This window comes from Giraffa tippelskirchi, chromosome 11, assembly GCF_054371585.1.
Source record: "Giraffa tippelskirchi isolate mGirTip1 chromosome 11, T2T-mGirTip1v1.2.pri, whole genome shotgun sequence".
Taxonomy (NCBI): Eukaryota; Metazoa; Chordata; class Mammalia; order Artiodactyla; family Giraffidae; genus Giraffa; species Giraffa tippelskirchi.
The window spans coordinates 122,344,271-122,361,634 of NC_137285.1; the positions used below are offsets into that span (position 1 = coordinate 122,344,271).

Sequence of the window (17,364 nt, forward strand, 5' to 3'; positions counted from 1 at the left end):
TGAAGAAGGGAAGGGCAACCCACTCTAGTATTCTTACCTGGAGAATCCCATGGTCAGAGGAACCTGGTAGGCTACAGTCCATAGGGTCACGAAGAGTCGGACATGACTAAAGTGACTTAGCATGCACACAAGAAAGAACTGATCATGGAGACTCTGGCAGCCCCCTACTACCTATCATTCCCTCACCCCCACTTCAGCATTCCACCAGTCTCACTCTATCTCCACCTACCCCTCAACTTCTATGCCTGTCTGATCCAGGCATCATTTATACATCCTTTCTCAGGAACAGTCTTAAGACTCGTTCACGAATCTGCTTGGTCTTGACCCCATAGATGATGGGATTGACCATGGGTGGGAAGAGCCGATAGAAATTGGCAAGAAGGATGTGCACATGTGGAGCAGTCTGGCGAGCTACCCAGTGCATGACTGAGGAGATGATGGCAGGTGTATAAAAGGCTAAAATAGCACCTATGTGGGACACACAGGTCCCAAAGGCTTTATAGTGGACCTCCTGAGAGGCAAGCTGTAGAATTGCCTAGAGGATGAAGATGTAAGACAGAATAACAAAAAGCAGATTGAACATCACTATGAACATGGCCACAGCAATGCCATAGATATTGTTGAAGTGAGTGTCCCCATAGGCCAGTCTTACTACAGCCATGCATTCACAGTAGCAGTGGACAATCACTGGACCTTGGTAGTAGTGGAAGAATCTGAGCAGAAAGGGGAGTGGAGTCATTAGTGTCACAGCCTGAGTCACAGCAGCCAAGCCAATCTTGGTGATAAGTGGCCCAGTGAGGATGGTGCTGTAGTGCAGTGGCTTGCAGATGGCCACATAGCGGTCAAAGGCCATGGCCAGCAGCACTGCTGACTCCATGATGGAGAAGGAGTGGAGAAAGAACATCTGGACCAGACAGGCATAGAAGTTGATCTCTCAATCCCTGAACCAGAAGATGGCCAGCATTTTGGGTACTGTTGAAGAGGAAAGGCCTGAATCAATGGCTACCAACAAGGCCAGGAAGAGGTACATGGGCTCATGCAGGGCTACATCAGCCTGAATGATGAAGAAGAGGGTGCAGTTGACAAGCAGGGCCAGTGTATAGGCTGAGCAGAAAGGAATAGAGATCCAGACATGTAGATGGTCCAGGTCTGGGATCCCCACCAACAGAAAGACTGCTGGATGAGTTGAGGTGACACTGGAGGCTGACATGACCAACAGAAATTCTCTTTCTCTGGTCTCCTTCCACAGGGCCCTTCTGGAGAGTGCAAAGTGTCAGCAGGATTACAGTGTTCAGGTTCAAACTCTGATCATTTACATGGAAGGCTTAGCCCTTGATCATACTTCTAGACCTTAAAAGAAATTAGATAATAATCCTAATATGAATTGTGGAACATTATATTTCACCTCTTCCGTCAAGATGCTCATAAAACTATTGAGTGGTCAGGACATTAAATAGCAATAGAGCTAGTAAGGCATCCTTCATAAAGGAATTAAGTGGATGAAGAGCTTTTGTGGTCTTTGTGTAGTCAAGTACAGTGCTATGAAGGACACAAATACTTATTTGATTCAAAATTTACCCCAGAACATTCATTGTCTTCCTTTCCCTCCCAACTCAACCTATGCTCCTAATTACAAAGGGGCATTTCTCTTCTGAAATGTAAAGCTTGAATACATAACAAACAATTAAGCCTGATTATTCACTTCTTATGATAATTCACTCCCCTCCAAGTTCTAGAAATTTTCTCTAAGAAAGGCTCTTAGAGAACCTCAATATGCCAGCAAATCTGTAAAACTCAGCAGTGGTCATAGGACTGGAAAAGGTCAATTTCATTCCAATCCCAAATAAAGGCAATGTCAAAGAATGCTCCAACTACCGCACAATTGCACTCTTCTCACACACTAGTAAAGTAACGCTCAAAATTCTCCAAGCCAGGCTTCAACAGTACATTACTGTGAACTTCCAGATGTTCAAGCTGGATTTAGAAAAGGCACAAGAACCAGAGATCAAATTGCCAACATCTGCTGGATCACTGAAAAAGCAAGAGAGTTCCAGAAAAACATCTACTTCTGCTTTATTGCCTATGCCAGAGCCTTTGACTGTGTGGATCACAACAAACTATGGAAAATTCTTAAAGATATGGGAATACCAGACCACCTCACCCTCCTCCTGAAAAACCTGTATGCAGGTCAAGAAGCAACAGTGAGAACCAGACATGGAACAATGGACTGGTTCCAAATTGAGAAAGGAGTATGTCAAGGCTGTACATTGTCACCCTGCTTATTTAACTCAATGCAGAGTACATTATGTGAAATACAAGGCTGGATGAAGCACAAACTGGAATCAAGACTGCCAGGAGAAATATCAATAACCTCAGATATGCAGATGACACCACCATTATGGCAGAAAGCAAAGAGGAACTAAAGGTCCTCTTGATAATGGTGAAATAAGAGGGTAAAAAAGCTGACTTAAAAGTCAACATTCAGAAAACTAAGATCATGACATCTAGTCCCATCACTTCATGGCAAATAGATGGGGAAACAATGGAAACAGTGAGAGACTTTATTTTGGGAGGCTCCAAAATCTTTGTGGAGGGTGACTCTAGTGATCAAATTAAGATGCTTGCTCCTTGGAAGAAAAGCTATGGCAAACTTAGACAACTTATTAAAAATTAGAGACATTACTTTGCCAACAAAGGTCTGTATAGTCGAAGCTATGGTTTTTCCAGTAGTCATGTATGGATGTGAGTGTTGAATCATAAAAAAAGCTGAGCACCGAAGAATTGATGCTTTTGAACTGTGGTGTTGGAGAAGACTCTTGAGAGTCCCTTGGACTGCAAGGAGATCAAACCAATCAATCCTAAAGGAAATCAATCCTGAATATTCATTGGAGGGACTGATGCTGAATATTGATGCTGAAGCTCCAATACTTTGACCAGCTGATGTGAAGAGCTGACACATTGGAAAAGACCTGATGCTGGGAAAGATTGAAGGTGGGAGGAGAAGGGGATGACAGAGGATGAGATGGTTGGATGGCATCACTGACTCAATGGATATGAGTTTGAGCAAACTCTGGGAGATGGCGGAGGACTGGGAAGACTGGAGTGCTGCAGTCCATGGAGTTGCAAAGAGTTGGACACAACTGAGCAACTGAACAACAACAAGGTAACACAAAAAAGATTTAAAGTAGACAGTATCACACAAGCAGCATTTGATAAGATATTGTGTGGACACTCATTGTGACTCTGAGGATCAGAGATGATTCACAAAAATAGAAACTTTGATTTGGGCTTCAGTGGTTTCCAAGAAATGCTCATTATACCTTATCTGTCATGTTTTACACATGCTGTCTTCTCTCCCTCAATGCCCCTTTCTCCAAGCCCACCTTGTACTTCTAAACCCGAAATCCTTGACCCTAATTCCCTGATAAATGAGCCTCTGTATCTTTTTTATGTCTATACATATCTTATTGAATTAATTAACTTTTATATGTCTACCCATTCTCCAAACCAGGATAAGACCTCCTTGAGTACAGTGGCATACTCTTTCAACTCTGTGCCCTAACATCTTGCATAGTTCTTTGCATATAATAGATTCTCAACCAGTGATCACAGAATTGGATAAAATAATAAAAACTCTTAGTTTTTATTGAGAGTTTGGCATAAACCAAGCAAAATGTTCAATGCCCTGAATATGTCATCTCATTTAATATTCATTGCCTCCTCATTTTATAAAGAAATGACATTCAGAGAAGTAGCTTGCTCCACTCCCCCCCCAAAAAAAAACACTGATAAACAAATTGGATTTGGAACAGATGGAACGGACCAGAAGGGAAAACAATATATATATATATATATCCTAAAATGCATTCCTGTGCCAAAGACCTTTAGGATTACTTGTGTTCAGGGGTCTCTCCACCTACCCCCCACCTACCCACACTGAACTTGCAGGGTAGATCTTCTTTGGTGCCCTATCCTTCCCTCCTACTCCATCAAAGCCTAAATTTCCTAACTTCAATTTTCTGGCTCTTTGCAGCATCCCAAAGGTCTTTTTAGTGCCTTCATCCCCAGGGAATTTTTCACTCTCAACTAAGGCCCTAATAACAAGATAAATACTCCAGCTCTTTTGCTCCCCACGTCCAAGCCCTGCAGGACCTGAGGCTCCATTACCACTGCCTACCCCAGACCCGGTAAGCCTGTGTGTTCATTCGTACAACAGGCACAGTACTCAGCAGATCAAAGACCAGACAGCTACTAAGATAATTTTCTCCTGAGGTATTCTCCACTTCAGACAAAAAGGGCTTCGAAATGCATCACACCTTTTGATCATCGTTCTGTGCCATGTTGTCTTATTGGTCTTCAGATACGTGTCTCCCAAAATGATTCCTCGTAGTAGTCCCTGACAGAGGAATCATCCCCTCCAGGTCACAGATGAGAAAGCAGGTGGAGAGAGATTAGGTGATGACTGAGATCACACAGCTTGGCAGGGAACTTCCAGGTGCTTATGAGCACCTCTAGTGACAGAGAACTTGCTCTTTTCCTTGTAAGACAGCCTTGTTCCTGATACTTTAGCTTCTATTCTTATATATTTTAAAGTAAAGGCTTCTCATCCCAAATATGAAGATAATTAGTAATAAAGAGAGGTGAGGGGCATTTTGTTGTTGTTGAGTCCGCATTTGCACTGATGGGGAAAATGAAGTTGGAATATTTTTTTGTTAAGCACAATAAATGCTCAGATTCCAGGAAAGAGATCAAGGTGAAGGTGAGGGCTTTGGGATCCTCACTTTCTGGCCCTCTCACTAATATTTGAGTTAGATCCCATGAAATCCAGGAGGGGAATATTGCAGGACATTGGGAAATGGTGCAAGGAAGGAGGTGGGTTACCATCACCAGCATTTAGAGGAGCTCTTGCTGCTTTAGCAAACAGTAAAAGTGGCACACTTTTGAGTGGCAGCTTAGGGACAAAGGAAATTTGATTCAGTTATTAAAAGACTGAGTGAGGCAAGGAAAAGATGGAAAGGAAAGAAAGCAAGATTGCTCCACTTATATCTGGATTATTCAGCTCTCAATTGCCTCCACACCAGAGAAAGGGCACTGAAGCAAGCAGACTCCAAAAACAAAGTCTTACCTAGCTATATGGACCTGTGTCTTCTGAATACAGCTTTGCACACGTGCATTGCACAGCAACATATACAGACACACACAATCACACACTCAGCCAAACACACAGTATTCCCATTCATAGCACGGAACAGTTTTACGTGTACCATTTCACAAAATCCCCCCACCCAGATATTTCTCTGTCCCTGACCCTTCAGCCACTACCCAAACTAAAATCCCTTCTAGATCTGCTTGGGCCCAGGATGGATGGTAGAAACTTGGGGAAGAAGATTGCACAGAAGAGAAAGTAGGGAATACATGGAGGAGAGGAGGAGGAGACAGAAGGAGACAGGGTGATTCATTCAACATCACAGTAACAGCCACAGCTGGCACGGATAGGGAAAATCAGGCATCCTGGTCCAGGGTTCCTTCCCCAAGTTCACACTGGAAGACCTTGCCTTTTCTCTTCTTGCCACTTTAGACAGCTGATGCAAGGGATTACAAGGAACACTGCCATTTAAGGTTAGGGATACACATGGGCTATCTCCTGAGGATCCAATCAGTTTCCTACTCTCTGTCCCAACTAGCAACCAGACATAGTCACATCCTGTTATCCTAGAAACCAGGGTATGACAGGTAGCTTTGTCTCTCTCCACTCTTTTCTACTCTCTCCTCTGTCCATTTCTGATTCTTATTCTCAGTCTTCTCTCCTTTTCATCCTTATCTCCTCTCCAACTAGTGTCCCCTTCTTGAATTTTTAAATTTAATCTCCCCTCTTTCTCAGATTCTCAATTACTGGCTGGCTAGTGGCTAAGAGAGAAATGAGAAGGCACATGTGAGAGAAGATCAGGGGATACAGAGAGCATGAGTAGTGGACGGGGATGGGGAGATGTGTAGGAGGTCAGTACTATCATTAGACAAACCTTGGTCTCTCTATTTGCTTATGGTGAATGAGTCTATTATTCTACTGATTAAAATTCACTTCTCGTCCCCTCTTTTTTTCCCATGTAATTTTGATTTTTATGAGAGACTATGTCTGCAATTGTCTCTCAGTAACTATATCAGATCACCCATTATGGCCAAATCGCCTGACATCTACCACTGACAAATTCTGCATGATTTCTAGCAGCATCCATACAGGACACCTAAGGCAAGCACAGGATCCCAGTACTAACATTACTCAGGCAGTGTTGTGGCTGTAACAGTCTACAAGAGACTCAGCCCCTCAACATGTGCTTCACTGTGCCTGATCTGAACCCATATTTTTTTTAATTTTTTAAAAAAATTTTTGGTTGTGCCACACAGCACATGGGATCTTAGTTCCCTGATCAGAGATCAAACCTGTACCTCCTACATTGGAAGCATGGAGTCTTAACCACTGGACTGCCAGGGAAGTCCCCTCAACCCAGATTTTGAGCCTTATCTGTGAATAATCATAGGCTCAATGGATGGAAAAATCCATCCAAGATTTCCTTGCTTTCCCTTCTCTTCCCTTCAGTCCTGATCTTCCCATCCTGAAAAGTAACCATATCTGATTGATTTGACCATGACATTACCCTTATACTGTCACTCAGGCAGATGACTCAGAGTAAAGTAGATGGATATAGGCAGAGTATAGGCAGAAGATGATTCATAGGCAGGAAAAGAAATAAAGCTGTAAGAGTTTCTAGCTGCTCATCTTCACCATGAAGAGGGTTCTGCACTCATGCCACTCACCCTTCACCCTCTAAGATAGACATTATCAAATCAGGCATAAGAGGAAAGGGCTCCTCTGAATGAATCCTGATCATGATAACTTCACCTCTTGCTTTGCATCATTTCCCAGCACTCTATAATCTTCTCACACTGGATATTTTTCATGGTATCTAACTCAAATGTTTCCTGCTGCCATTTCTGTTTCAGCCACAGCATAAGGATGCATCCCAAAGGCTTCATCTCTCAGCACTTCCTAGAGTTCAGATCAAGACTATAATTTCTCTACCCACCCTACCTTGACTTAGCCATGAAATTCACAAACCACAGCCAGCAGAATCCAACCTCCTTCCTGCTCATGGGAATTCCTGGCCTGGAGGCCTCCCACTTTTGGGTTGCATTTCCATTCTGCTCCATGTACACCCTGGCAGTACTCGGCAACACGGCAGTGCTGCTGGTGGTATACGCGGAGCCTGAGCTGCACCAGCCCATGTACCTGTTCCTATGCATGCTGTCTATCATCGATCTGGTGCTCTGCACCTCCACTGTGCCCAAGCTCCTTGCACTCTTTTGGGCAAACGCTGCTGAGATCACCTTTGGGGCCTGTGCCACCCAGATGTTCTTCATCCATGGCTTCTCAGCTGTAGAATCTGGCATCCTGCTAGCGATGGCCTTTGACCGCTACTTGGCCATCTGCCAGCCCCTGTATTATGGATCATTGCTGCCCCCAGAGGCTGTGGGCAAGTTGGGGGCTGCTGCTGTGTTTCGTGGTTTGGGACTCATGACCCCACTCACCTGCTTACTGGCGAGACTGAGCTACTGTGGCCGAGTGGTGGCCCACTCCTACTGTGAACACATGGCTGTGGTGAAGCTGGCATGTGGGGGCACACAGCCAAACAACATCTATGGCATCACTGCTGCCACATTGGTGGTGGGTACTGACTCCATCTGCATTGCTATATCCTATGCACTCATCCTCCGGGCTGTGCTAGGCCTCTCCTCCAAGGAGGCAAGGGCTAAGACCTTTGGCACTTGTGGCTCCCACCTGGGCGTCATCCTTCTGTTCTATACACCGGGACTCTTCTCGTTCTACACTCAGCGCTTTGGCCAGCATGTGCCCCGGCACATCCACATCCTCTTGGCTGACCTCTACCTTGTCATGCCGCCCATGCTCAATCCCCTCATCTACGGCATGAAGACCAAGCAGATCCGGGATGTGGCCCTCCGACTGCTGAAGCAGGGTGTTGTCCAGTCATAAAGTCTTCAACCCCACCTGGAGACCCTATCCTATTCTTCCTTTAGCCTTTGGGCAATGTCTAAGAGATCAGTGGCTCCCAGCATGATGGAGAGACAGAAACCCACATTCAAAGGTATCCTTCCTTTGATAAGGAGGCACAGCACAGGTGGGATGGGAGAATAACCATCAGGTGTTTCCCACTTGTGATGTGGATGTGGTTACAATGCCCTGGGAGCCTCTGTGCAATGGGAAACATGGTTACCAAGCAGAAGACTGCCTCCCAAGGAATCCCACTCTGCTGTTCTGACATGGTTCCTGCCTTCCAGGAGACCTTGATAGAGTGAGAAAGATATGACTAGAGGTCTGACAAGGGGAAATAAACTTCATCCACAGTCAGGTGTTCCTACTCCGATGGGGATACATGGATACCTCCCTCAGTGAGCGCTAAATCTGATGGGAGAAACACACAGAATTTAGAGGGGCAGAAATACACAGGCAGAGCAGTCAGCAGTGGGTCAAAGGGACAACAACAACAACAAATAAGAATCAAGGGCAAACCACCCACTGAACAGAGGACTAAGCAACAATATTACTGCCAATCTAGGAAGGTTCTCTGGAAGATAAGAGCTTTTATTTTTTCACTGAGCATGCTATGAGCCAAATATTTTGCTAAAATCTAGGGGTACGGCCTTTATTAGGTCAAAAGTCCTCTCACGATGACTGCTGTCTATTAGAGGAAACATACCTATGAGGAGAGAACAGCTAAACCAAATAACACTAATGTGATTATGATTATTACCCAGAGGGACTGTGGATACTAAGTAAGGACACCTAACTCAGGATAGGAAATGAGTTCTCTGGGCCCATTTCATCTCCGCATGGATAGGAAAGGCCCTGCCAGATGTAAGGTGTGGGAACAAAGTCTTGGGTTGGATAATGTCAAGTCTGAACATCCTTAGTCTTTCTTTCTGTTCCCTGGGAGTAGCCCCATGGAGCTGTCACTAAATCGCAAAGGTTTAAGGAGGAGATCACGCATCTTGTTTGGAGAGGCAATCCATTGGGACCTCCTGAGCAGGTTTACAAAAATGATAGTGATGGCTGCAACTAGATAGTGATGGCTGCAACTTTGAACCACCCCTTAGGGTCCAAAGTTCTCAGGGGCTCTGGTTCTGCCTCCCTGCTCAGAATCAGCAGGCAGATTGATAATATGCCCTGGTAAAGCATATTAATAAGCTAGGAAAGAATTTACACAGGAAAGCTTCTCTAGCAGGCTCAGGGTGACCTATGTCCCCAGAACTATATCCAGAAGCAGCAACAGATTAGCTCAACACTGCAGTGCACCAAGAGGATGTACATCAACTTACTGTAGTCTCAGAACCATCTGATGGGAACATATGATTAACTACACCCACTTTATGGAGACGGAGGTGGGAGGTTAGGAAGGCAGTAACTTGTCCAAGAAGCAAGTAAATATTAGAGCCAGAAATCAAACTCAGATCTTTCAAATTCCAAATCCCTTGCTCTTTACTCTTCACCAGGTGAGTTCTTATAAATCTAGGTCCAATGACCAAGAATCTAATAAGGCTTAATCTAGGAGTGAAGGGATAATTCTTTCTCTAAATCACTGACATTTCTGAGAACATGCAACATGCCAAACACTATTCCAGAGGCTTTGAGATGTAATAGTGATTCAGGAAGATAAAATCTCTGGCAACTTGATTATGAGACCTCAGCAAAATCCCCCTCTATACTCCCAGTGACTCTCATGTTATCATAATTCTTCCTTCACTCCAGGCTCAACACACATGAAATTGATAGTTTTGATTTGCCCACAGACAAGCCAGGTTGTCAGACAATCAGAGACCTCAAATTGACCAGTAAATTCTAATCTCCAGGATTTTTCATTCAAACTATGAGAAGAAGTCAGGAGAATCAGCTCCAACCTATTTGGGACTACTCTGGTTATGGTTAGATTTATTTTTCCCAAACCATTTTTTTTTTTGATGAGGTATAATTTACCTAAATGAAGTACACATATTAAGTGAATAGTTTGATGATTTCTGACAAATGTATGTATCAGGATAACCATCACCTTAATCGAGATACAGAATATTTTCATAACCCCAGAAAGTTCCCTTGTGCTCCTTCCAGGCCATACCCCTGCTCCCCCATTGAGACAACAACTGTTTGATTTCGATTACCTTGGATTAAACCAACACAGTATGTTATCTTGGCTCAGCATTATGTTTTTGAGATTCATTTGTGTTATTGTGAATTCCGTTTTACTGTTAAGAAATATTCTATTGTCTGAATACACCAAAGTTTAGCTATTTGTTTCTAGATATCAGGTTATATCCTGTTTTTGGCTATGATGAATAAAGCTGCTATGAATATTTCTTAACCTAGGAGAGGAAATTCTAGGTTATATGGGAGGGGCAAAATAAGAGTTTGGAAATAAGAGATTCAAACTATGATGTACAAAATAAATAAGCAACAAGGATATATTATACAGCACAAGGAGATATAGTGATTATTTTGTAATAGCTTCAAATGGAATATAGTCTATACAAATACTTAATTACTATGTTGTACACCTGAAGTTAACATAACCTACTATACTTCAATAAAAAATAAAGGTAGGTGTATGGTTAATAAAACCCACCAAATGGTTTTCCAAAGTAATTATAGCAACACTCTCACTAGTGATGTGTGACAGTTCCTAGTTGTTCACATCCTAGTCAACTCTTGATACTGTCATTCTTGATTTAATTTTAGCCATTCTAATACATGTATCGGAGAAGGCAATGGCACCCCACTCCAGTACTCTTGCCTGGAAAATCCCATGGACGGAGGAGCCTGGTAGGCTACAGTCCATGGGGCCGCTAAGAGTCGGACACGACTGAGCGACTTCACTTTCACTTTTCCCTTTCATGCACTGGAGAAGGAAATGGCGACCCACTCCAGTGTTCTTGCCTGGAGAATCCCAGGGACGGCAGAGCCTGGTGGGCTGCCGTCTATGGGGTCGCACAGAGTCGGACACGACCGAAGCGACTTAGCAGCAGCAGCAGCAGCAATACATGTATGGTAGAAATTTGTGGTTTTAATTTGCATTTCTCTGATGCCTAATGATGTTGAGCAACTTTTTGTATGTTTACTTTTCATGCATACACCTTCTGTGAAATGTTTGTTAAAATCTTTTGTCCATTTTAATCAAATATTTTGCTTTGTTGTTGATTTGTACTAGCTATTTATGTATTCTGAATATAAGTTGTCTTACATACACAGTGAAAATATTTTTTCCAATTTCGTGTCTTGCCATTTGATTTTCTTACTGGTCTGTTTTTTTTAAAAAAATTTTTAGTTGTGATAAAGTCAAAATAATCCATTTTTATTCTCTGTTTTATAGATTTAGCTTTTAATTAAGTCTGTCTTCTAACACAAATAATAATTGTGTATGATGTGAAGTAGAAATCAAGATTTATTTTTTCACATATGGATATCCAGCTGTTCCAGCATTATTGGCCTAAAAGGCATTCTTTTGAAAATTGAATTTCCTAGGCAACTTTATAAAAAATCAGGCAGCTCCTTTATCTGTGGATGTATTTCCAGATTTTCTTTTCTTTAATTATTTTTTAAGGCCCTGAAAAGAGCATTTGGGTTAAGTAGAAAGATATTTACTTGGAGCCAGTGCACTTGTTGATGGCCTTGGTGCCCTTGAACATGGTGTTCTTGGCCAGCTCCCCAGGCAACAGCGGGTGCATGGCCACCTGGATTTCCCTAGAAGTAATAATTGAACCCTTGTAATGAGCCAAGCGGAATGCCTCCCTGCAATACTGTCAAAGATATCAGTGACAAAAGAGTTCATGATGCTCATGGCTTCCAATGAGATACTGTTGTACGGATGACTTGCTTCAGCACTTTGTAGATATAAATCAAATAGCCCTCTTTCAGCATCTCTAGTGCTTTTTCCCTTCCTTTTTTAGAGTTTTAGTTACAGGCTTCTTGAACCCTTTTTTTTTTTTAGTACTATTTTTTATTATTTTAATTAAAGGCTAATTACTTGACAATATTGTAGTGGTTTTTGCCATACATTGACATGAATCAGCCATGGGTGTACATGTGTTCCCCATCCTGAATCTCCCTCCCACCTCCTTCCCCATCCTATCCCTCAGGGTCATCCCAGTGCACCAGCCCTGAGCACCCTGTCTCATTCATCAAACTTGGACTGGCAATCTGCTTCACATATAATAATATACATGTTTCAATGCTATTCTCTCAAATCATCCCACCCTCACCTCTCCCACATAGTCCAAAAGACTGTTCTTTACACCTGTGTCTTTACATCTCCCAGCAGTGGGATTGCTGGGTCGTATGGCAGTCATATTTCCAGTTTTTTAAGGAATCTCCATACTGTTCTCCATAGTGGCTGTACTAGTTTGCATTCCCACCAACAGTGTAAGAGGGTGCCCTTTTCTCTGCACCCTCCTTAGCACTGTTTGTAGACTTTTTGATAGCAGCCATTCTGACTGGGGTGAGATGGTACCTCATTGTGGTGTTGATTTGCATTTCTCTGGTAATGAGTGATGTTGAGCATCTCTTCATGTGTTTGTTAGCCATCTGTATGTCTTCTTTGGAGAACTGTCTGTTTAGTTCTTTGGCTCATTTTTTGATTGGGTCGTTTATTTTTCTGGAATTGAGCTGCAGGAGCTGCTTGTATTGAACCCTTTCTTGAAAGATAGTTCCAGCATGGTTAGCATTTGCTCTATAAAATTGCAACTCTAGAGTTACAGCTCTGGTAGCTCCAATCCACACCAAGTAAGCAAAGACCTCTGTAATTTTTTTCACAGAATCAAGTATATCAAGTATATCAATACTATGCTTTATTAATGATAACTTTATAATGAGTCTCAAAATGAAGTAGTGTAAGTCATCCAACACTGTACTTCTGCATTGGTTCTTGTTATTCTATGTCCTTTGCATTCCTATATTTTAGAATCTATGTTTTAATTTCTTTAAAGATTATTGCTATAGTTTTGATTATATGAATCTTATTTCTTTCTCTGATCTTAATATACTGATTAGGACCTCCAAAACAATGTTCAATAGAATTAGTAAGGCAAGCATCCTCGCCTTGTCTCTAATCTCAGGAAGCATTCAATCTTCCATCATTAAGTATCATGTTAACTATAGGTTTTTTATAGTGTACCCTTTACCAATTAATGAAAGTTTTTATCCAAATGGTATTGAATTTAGTAAATTAACTTTCTTTATATAATTAGGTAATCATTTAATTTTTCCCCTTCATTCTGTTAATGAGGTATACTATATCGACCTCTTTTTAAATGTCAAACTACCTTGCATTCCTGGAATACACCCCATTTAGTCATGATGTATTATCATACTTGTATATTACTAGAGCTAATATTTTGATAAGAATATTGTATCAATATTCATAATAGATATTTATCTTATAATTTTATTTTTTATAATTTTCTTATCAGGTTTTTATATCAGGGTTTTGCTTGCCTAATAAACATATTAGAAAGTACTCCTTACTGCTCTATTTTTGGAAAATGTCTGTAATATTTATTTTATTTATTCCTAAAATATTTGATAGAATTCCACAGGAAACATCTGAATCTGACATTTCTTTTTTTGTTTTGTTATTTTACATTCAATTTTTCATAATTATAGGTATATTCAGATTTTCTATTTTCACAAGCTCTCCAATTTCCCTAAATTACCAAAATAATATACTAATATATTACAAAATTGTTTATAACTTTCTCTTATTCTTTCAGTTCTGTAGGACCTGTCACTTCTTTTATTTCTGATATAAGTTATTTGTGTGAGTTTGCCCTGTTCTATCATGCCAGTGGGGGGGTGAGGAGGGAGAGAAATGTATCAATTTTATTAATTTTTAGAACCAATTTGTTGATTTTTCTTTATTGTTTGCTTTTTCTTTCATTGATTTTTGCTCTTTTTTATTTCCATTCTTCTGTTTACTCTGAGTTTAGTCTGCTCTTCTCTTTTTAGTGGCCAGGATCATTGCACTCTCTCCTTTCTTCTCATCCGGCTGATCCCTCATCACATGCACTGCTCTATTGTCTCATCTTCTTCTCAGGCCCACCACTTTCCCTCATTAGAGGGTCAGCTTTCTGGCCCTTTTGGTCCCTTTGTCTTTTCTGACATCCACTCTTTAAGCATTCTCCCAGCAATATTAGGAATGCAAGACTTTCTCACTACACCACTTTTCTCTATTTTGTAAATCCAATAGGCCAGAAGCTAACATTGTATCTTATTTAAATGAGTGATTCGACTGGCTTAAACAAGTGACTGACACTAATATATGCTTTGAAGCAAGGAATGACTGTAAGATGACTGCCTCAGCCATCTCATGTCAGAAGACAGATACTAGATATTTGGTGGCTGGAACCAGAAGAATGTCCTTATAAACTAGGTTGGAACAACTTCCATTGAGTTTTTCCAAGAATGAAGATGGCTTGCAAAGTCATAAGATTGGTATACAGAGCCTGAGCCACCCAGGGTACAAAGTCAGAAGAGGAAAAGACAGTAAAGAAAAGAAGAAATTGATGAAATAAAAGTTTGTATAGGAGAGACAGATGAAGGAGATGAATACAAGAACATAGAGCTTACCTTTTCCCGTAGATACGTCAAAATACATCTACACATGGAACAATTCTCACAGAATACCTACTGAACACCAGCAGATCTCATACAACTGAAGCTGTAGGAAGGATCACCACATAACCAAGCAGGACAAAAGAAAGAAAAAAAAAATGGGGTAGGGACCTCCACTCCTGGGAGGGAGCTGTGAAAGAGGAATGTCTCCTAGGAACCCCCTTCACTGGCCAGATCAGCTGGGATAAAGGGACTGCTTTGGAGATTCAGAGGAGAGTGCAGCAACTGGTTTGAGGCAGGCAGAACAGAGAGAGACCAGCACAGATGGTCATGGCCAGCTCACTGCACTCCCAACGCTGAGACACACATCTGCTGATGCACAAAGGGGCTGGGTACTGAAACTAGGACTTCAGCAGAGAGACCCAGGGATGTCCACTTCTGAAGTTGTGTGTGTCCGCACAGCTGTGTTGTTTGGCAGGTTTATACCACAGGGGCCTTTGTGAGCTCAGTGCCTAGGGGACATCCAAGCAGATCACTGAGGCTCCTGAGACTGGGGTGGGTCTGGCGTGAGCAGTTGCAGGCTTTACAGGCACGCACATGCAGAGACAGGGCTGGGTCTGGGCTGATTCTGTAGCTCCAGGTGCATGAATACATCAGGTCCCAATGCCTGACTTCAGCAGATGTGCACTGGTGGATATACACCAGTGGTTTGTGAGCACAGCTCCTGAGGGATGTCCAGGGTAACTGATTGTGCTGCAAGGTTGAGGCAGGGATGAGAGCAGTTCCAACAACAGTGTACTTGTGAGCCCACAAAACAGGTAACAGGTGACACCAAAGAGAGCACCTCCAGGTGGACAGCTCCTGTGAAGGGGTACTTAGGTGCTCCTCTCCCAGCAAAAGTATTCCAGTCCAGCCAGCATTACACTGCAGCTCAGAAATGGATCTGGGGACTTCTCCTCCAACAATGGGAGCAGACCCTGCCCCCAACAGGGCTGTTACAACCACAGAGCAAAGAGGAGGCCCCACTCAACTTCCAGAGCAGTCTCTTGTCACCACAACACCAATTGGAACCCCTATCAAGGGGATAATGATGACCAGCACACACTGAGGAAAGATGTGGCAGACAGCTGTATTAAAAACAGCCCTCATTACAAAAGTATCAGGCTCACGCAGGATACAAAGGGACACTCTCATATAAAAACAGCCCTTCAAGACCACAGTAGATAATTATTTCTCCCAATTTCATAGAGTCAGAGAAATAAAACTAAAATGAAGAAGAAGAACCACTCCCAACTAAAAGAATAAGTGACATTCCCCAAAAGAACAATGAAACAGATCTCTCCAATCTACCAGATTTCTGAGTTCAAAAAAGACATAATTAAAATACTGAAGGAATTAAGAAAGACTTTTGATAGAAATGCGGATCACTGTAACAAGGAACTAGGAACTAGTAACTATAAAGAGGAGCCAATTAGAAGGTCCATTTGCCAAGACAAAAGTCAAGTTAAAAGCAATAAATAGCAAACTAAATAATGCAGAAGAATGAGTAAGTGATCCGAAAGACAGAATATGGAAATCATCCAATAAGAAGAGCAGACAGGAAAGCAAATGAAAGCAATATATGAGCTCTATGGCACAATATAAACTGAGACAATATATGCATAATAGGAATCCCAAGAGAAGAAAGAGAAAAGGAGGACTGAAAATGTATCTGAAAAAATTATAGCTGAAAAGTTCCCCAAACTAAGGAAGGAAACAGATATATAAGTACAGGAAGGACAGAGGGTCCCAAATAAGATGAACCCAAACAAACCTATGCCAAGACATATTATAATTAAAATGGAAAAAGTGAAAGATAAAGAGAAGATTCTAAAGGCAGCAAGAGAAAAAGACTTAGTTCAACTAATTTCTTTACAGAAACACTGCAGGCCAGAAGGGAGTGAAAATATATTCAAGTCCTGAAAGGAAATAACCTGCAATCTAGGGTACTCTCACCAGCAAGATCATGCAATGAAGTGTCACCTCATACGGGTCAGAGTGGCTACCATCAAAAAGTCTACAAATGATAAATGCTGGAGAAGGTATGGAGAAAAGGGAACCCTCCTACACTGCTGGTGGCAATGTAAATTGATGCAGAGACAATAGAGAATGTTATGAATGTTTCTTTAAAAACTACAGATGGAGTTGCCATATGATCCAACAATCCCATCCATGGGCATATATCCAGAAAAAAAGTCTCATTCAAAAAGATACACGCACCATAATGTTTACTGCAGCACTATTTAAAATAACCAAGATATGGAAGCAACCTAAGTGTTCATCATCATATGAATAGATAAAGATGTGGTATACACACACACACACACATGAATACTTTTCAGCCATTAAAAGTAATGAAATAATGCCATTTGCAGCAGTAACATGAATGAACCTAGAGATTATCATACTAATGAAGTAATTCAGATGAATAAAAATAGCATATGATATAACTTATATGTTGAATGTAAAAATGTGATACAAATGAATTTATTTACAAAATAGAAAGAGACTCAAAGACATAGTAAACAAACATGGTTACCAAAGGGGGATGGGGTGGAGGGATAAATTAGGAGGATAAAGTATGAGTTTCAAACTAGATAAACAACAAGGTCCTACTATACAGCATACAGAACTATATTCAATATCTTGTAATAAAT

The 17,364-nt window shown here is 41.6% G+C and overlaps 1 protein-coding gene and 1 pseudogene across 1 annotated transcript; one reads left to right on the forward strand and one right to left on the reverse strand.

The window, feature by feature from the left end:
* Window positions 1-265: 265 nt before the first annotated feature.
* On the reverse strand, window positions 266-1,210 carry LOC145525726 (olfactory receptor 52K1-like; annotated as a pseudogene).
* Window positions 1,211-6,365: 5,155 nt separating this feature from the next.
* Window positions 6,366-10,661, forward strand: LOC145525727 (olfactory receptor 52P1-like). Its single transcript, XM_081539247.1, has one exon. It carries the CDS (start codon window positions 7,100-7,102, stop codon window positions 8,045-8,047), a length of 948 nt encoding a protein of 315 aa, XP_081395373.1. The 5' UTR covers window positions 6,366-7,099; the 3' UTR covers window positions 8,048-10,661.
* The last annotated feature ends 6,703 nt before the right edge of the window (window positions 10,662-17,364 follow it).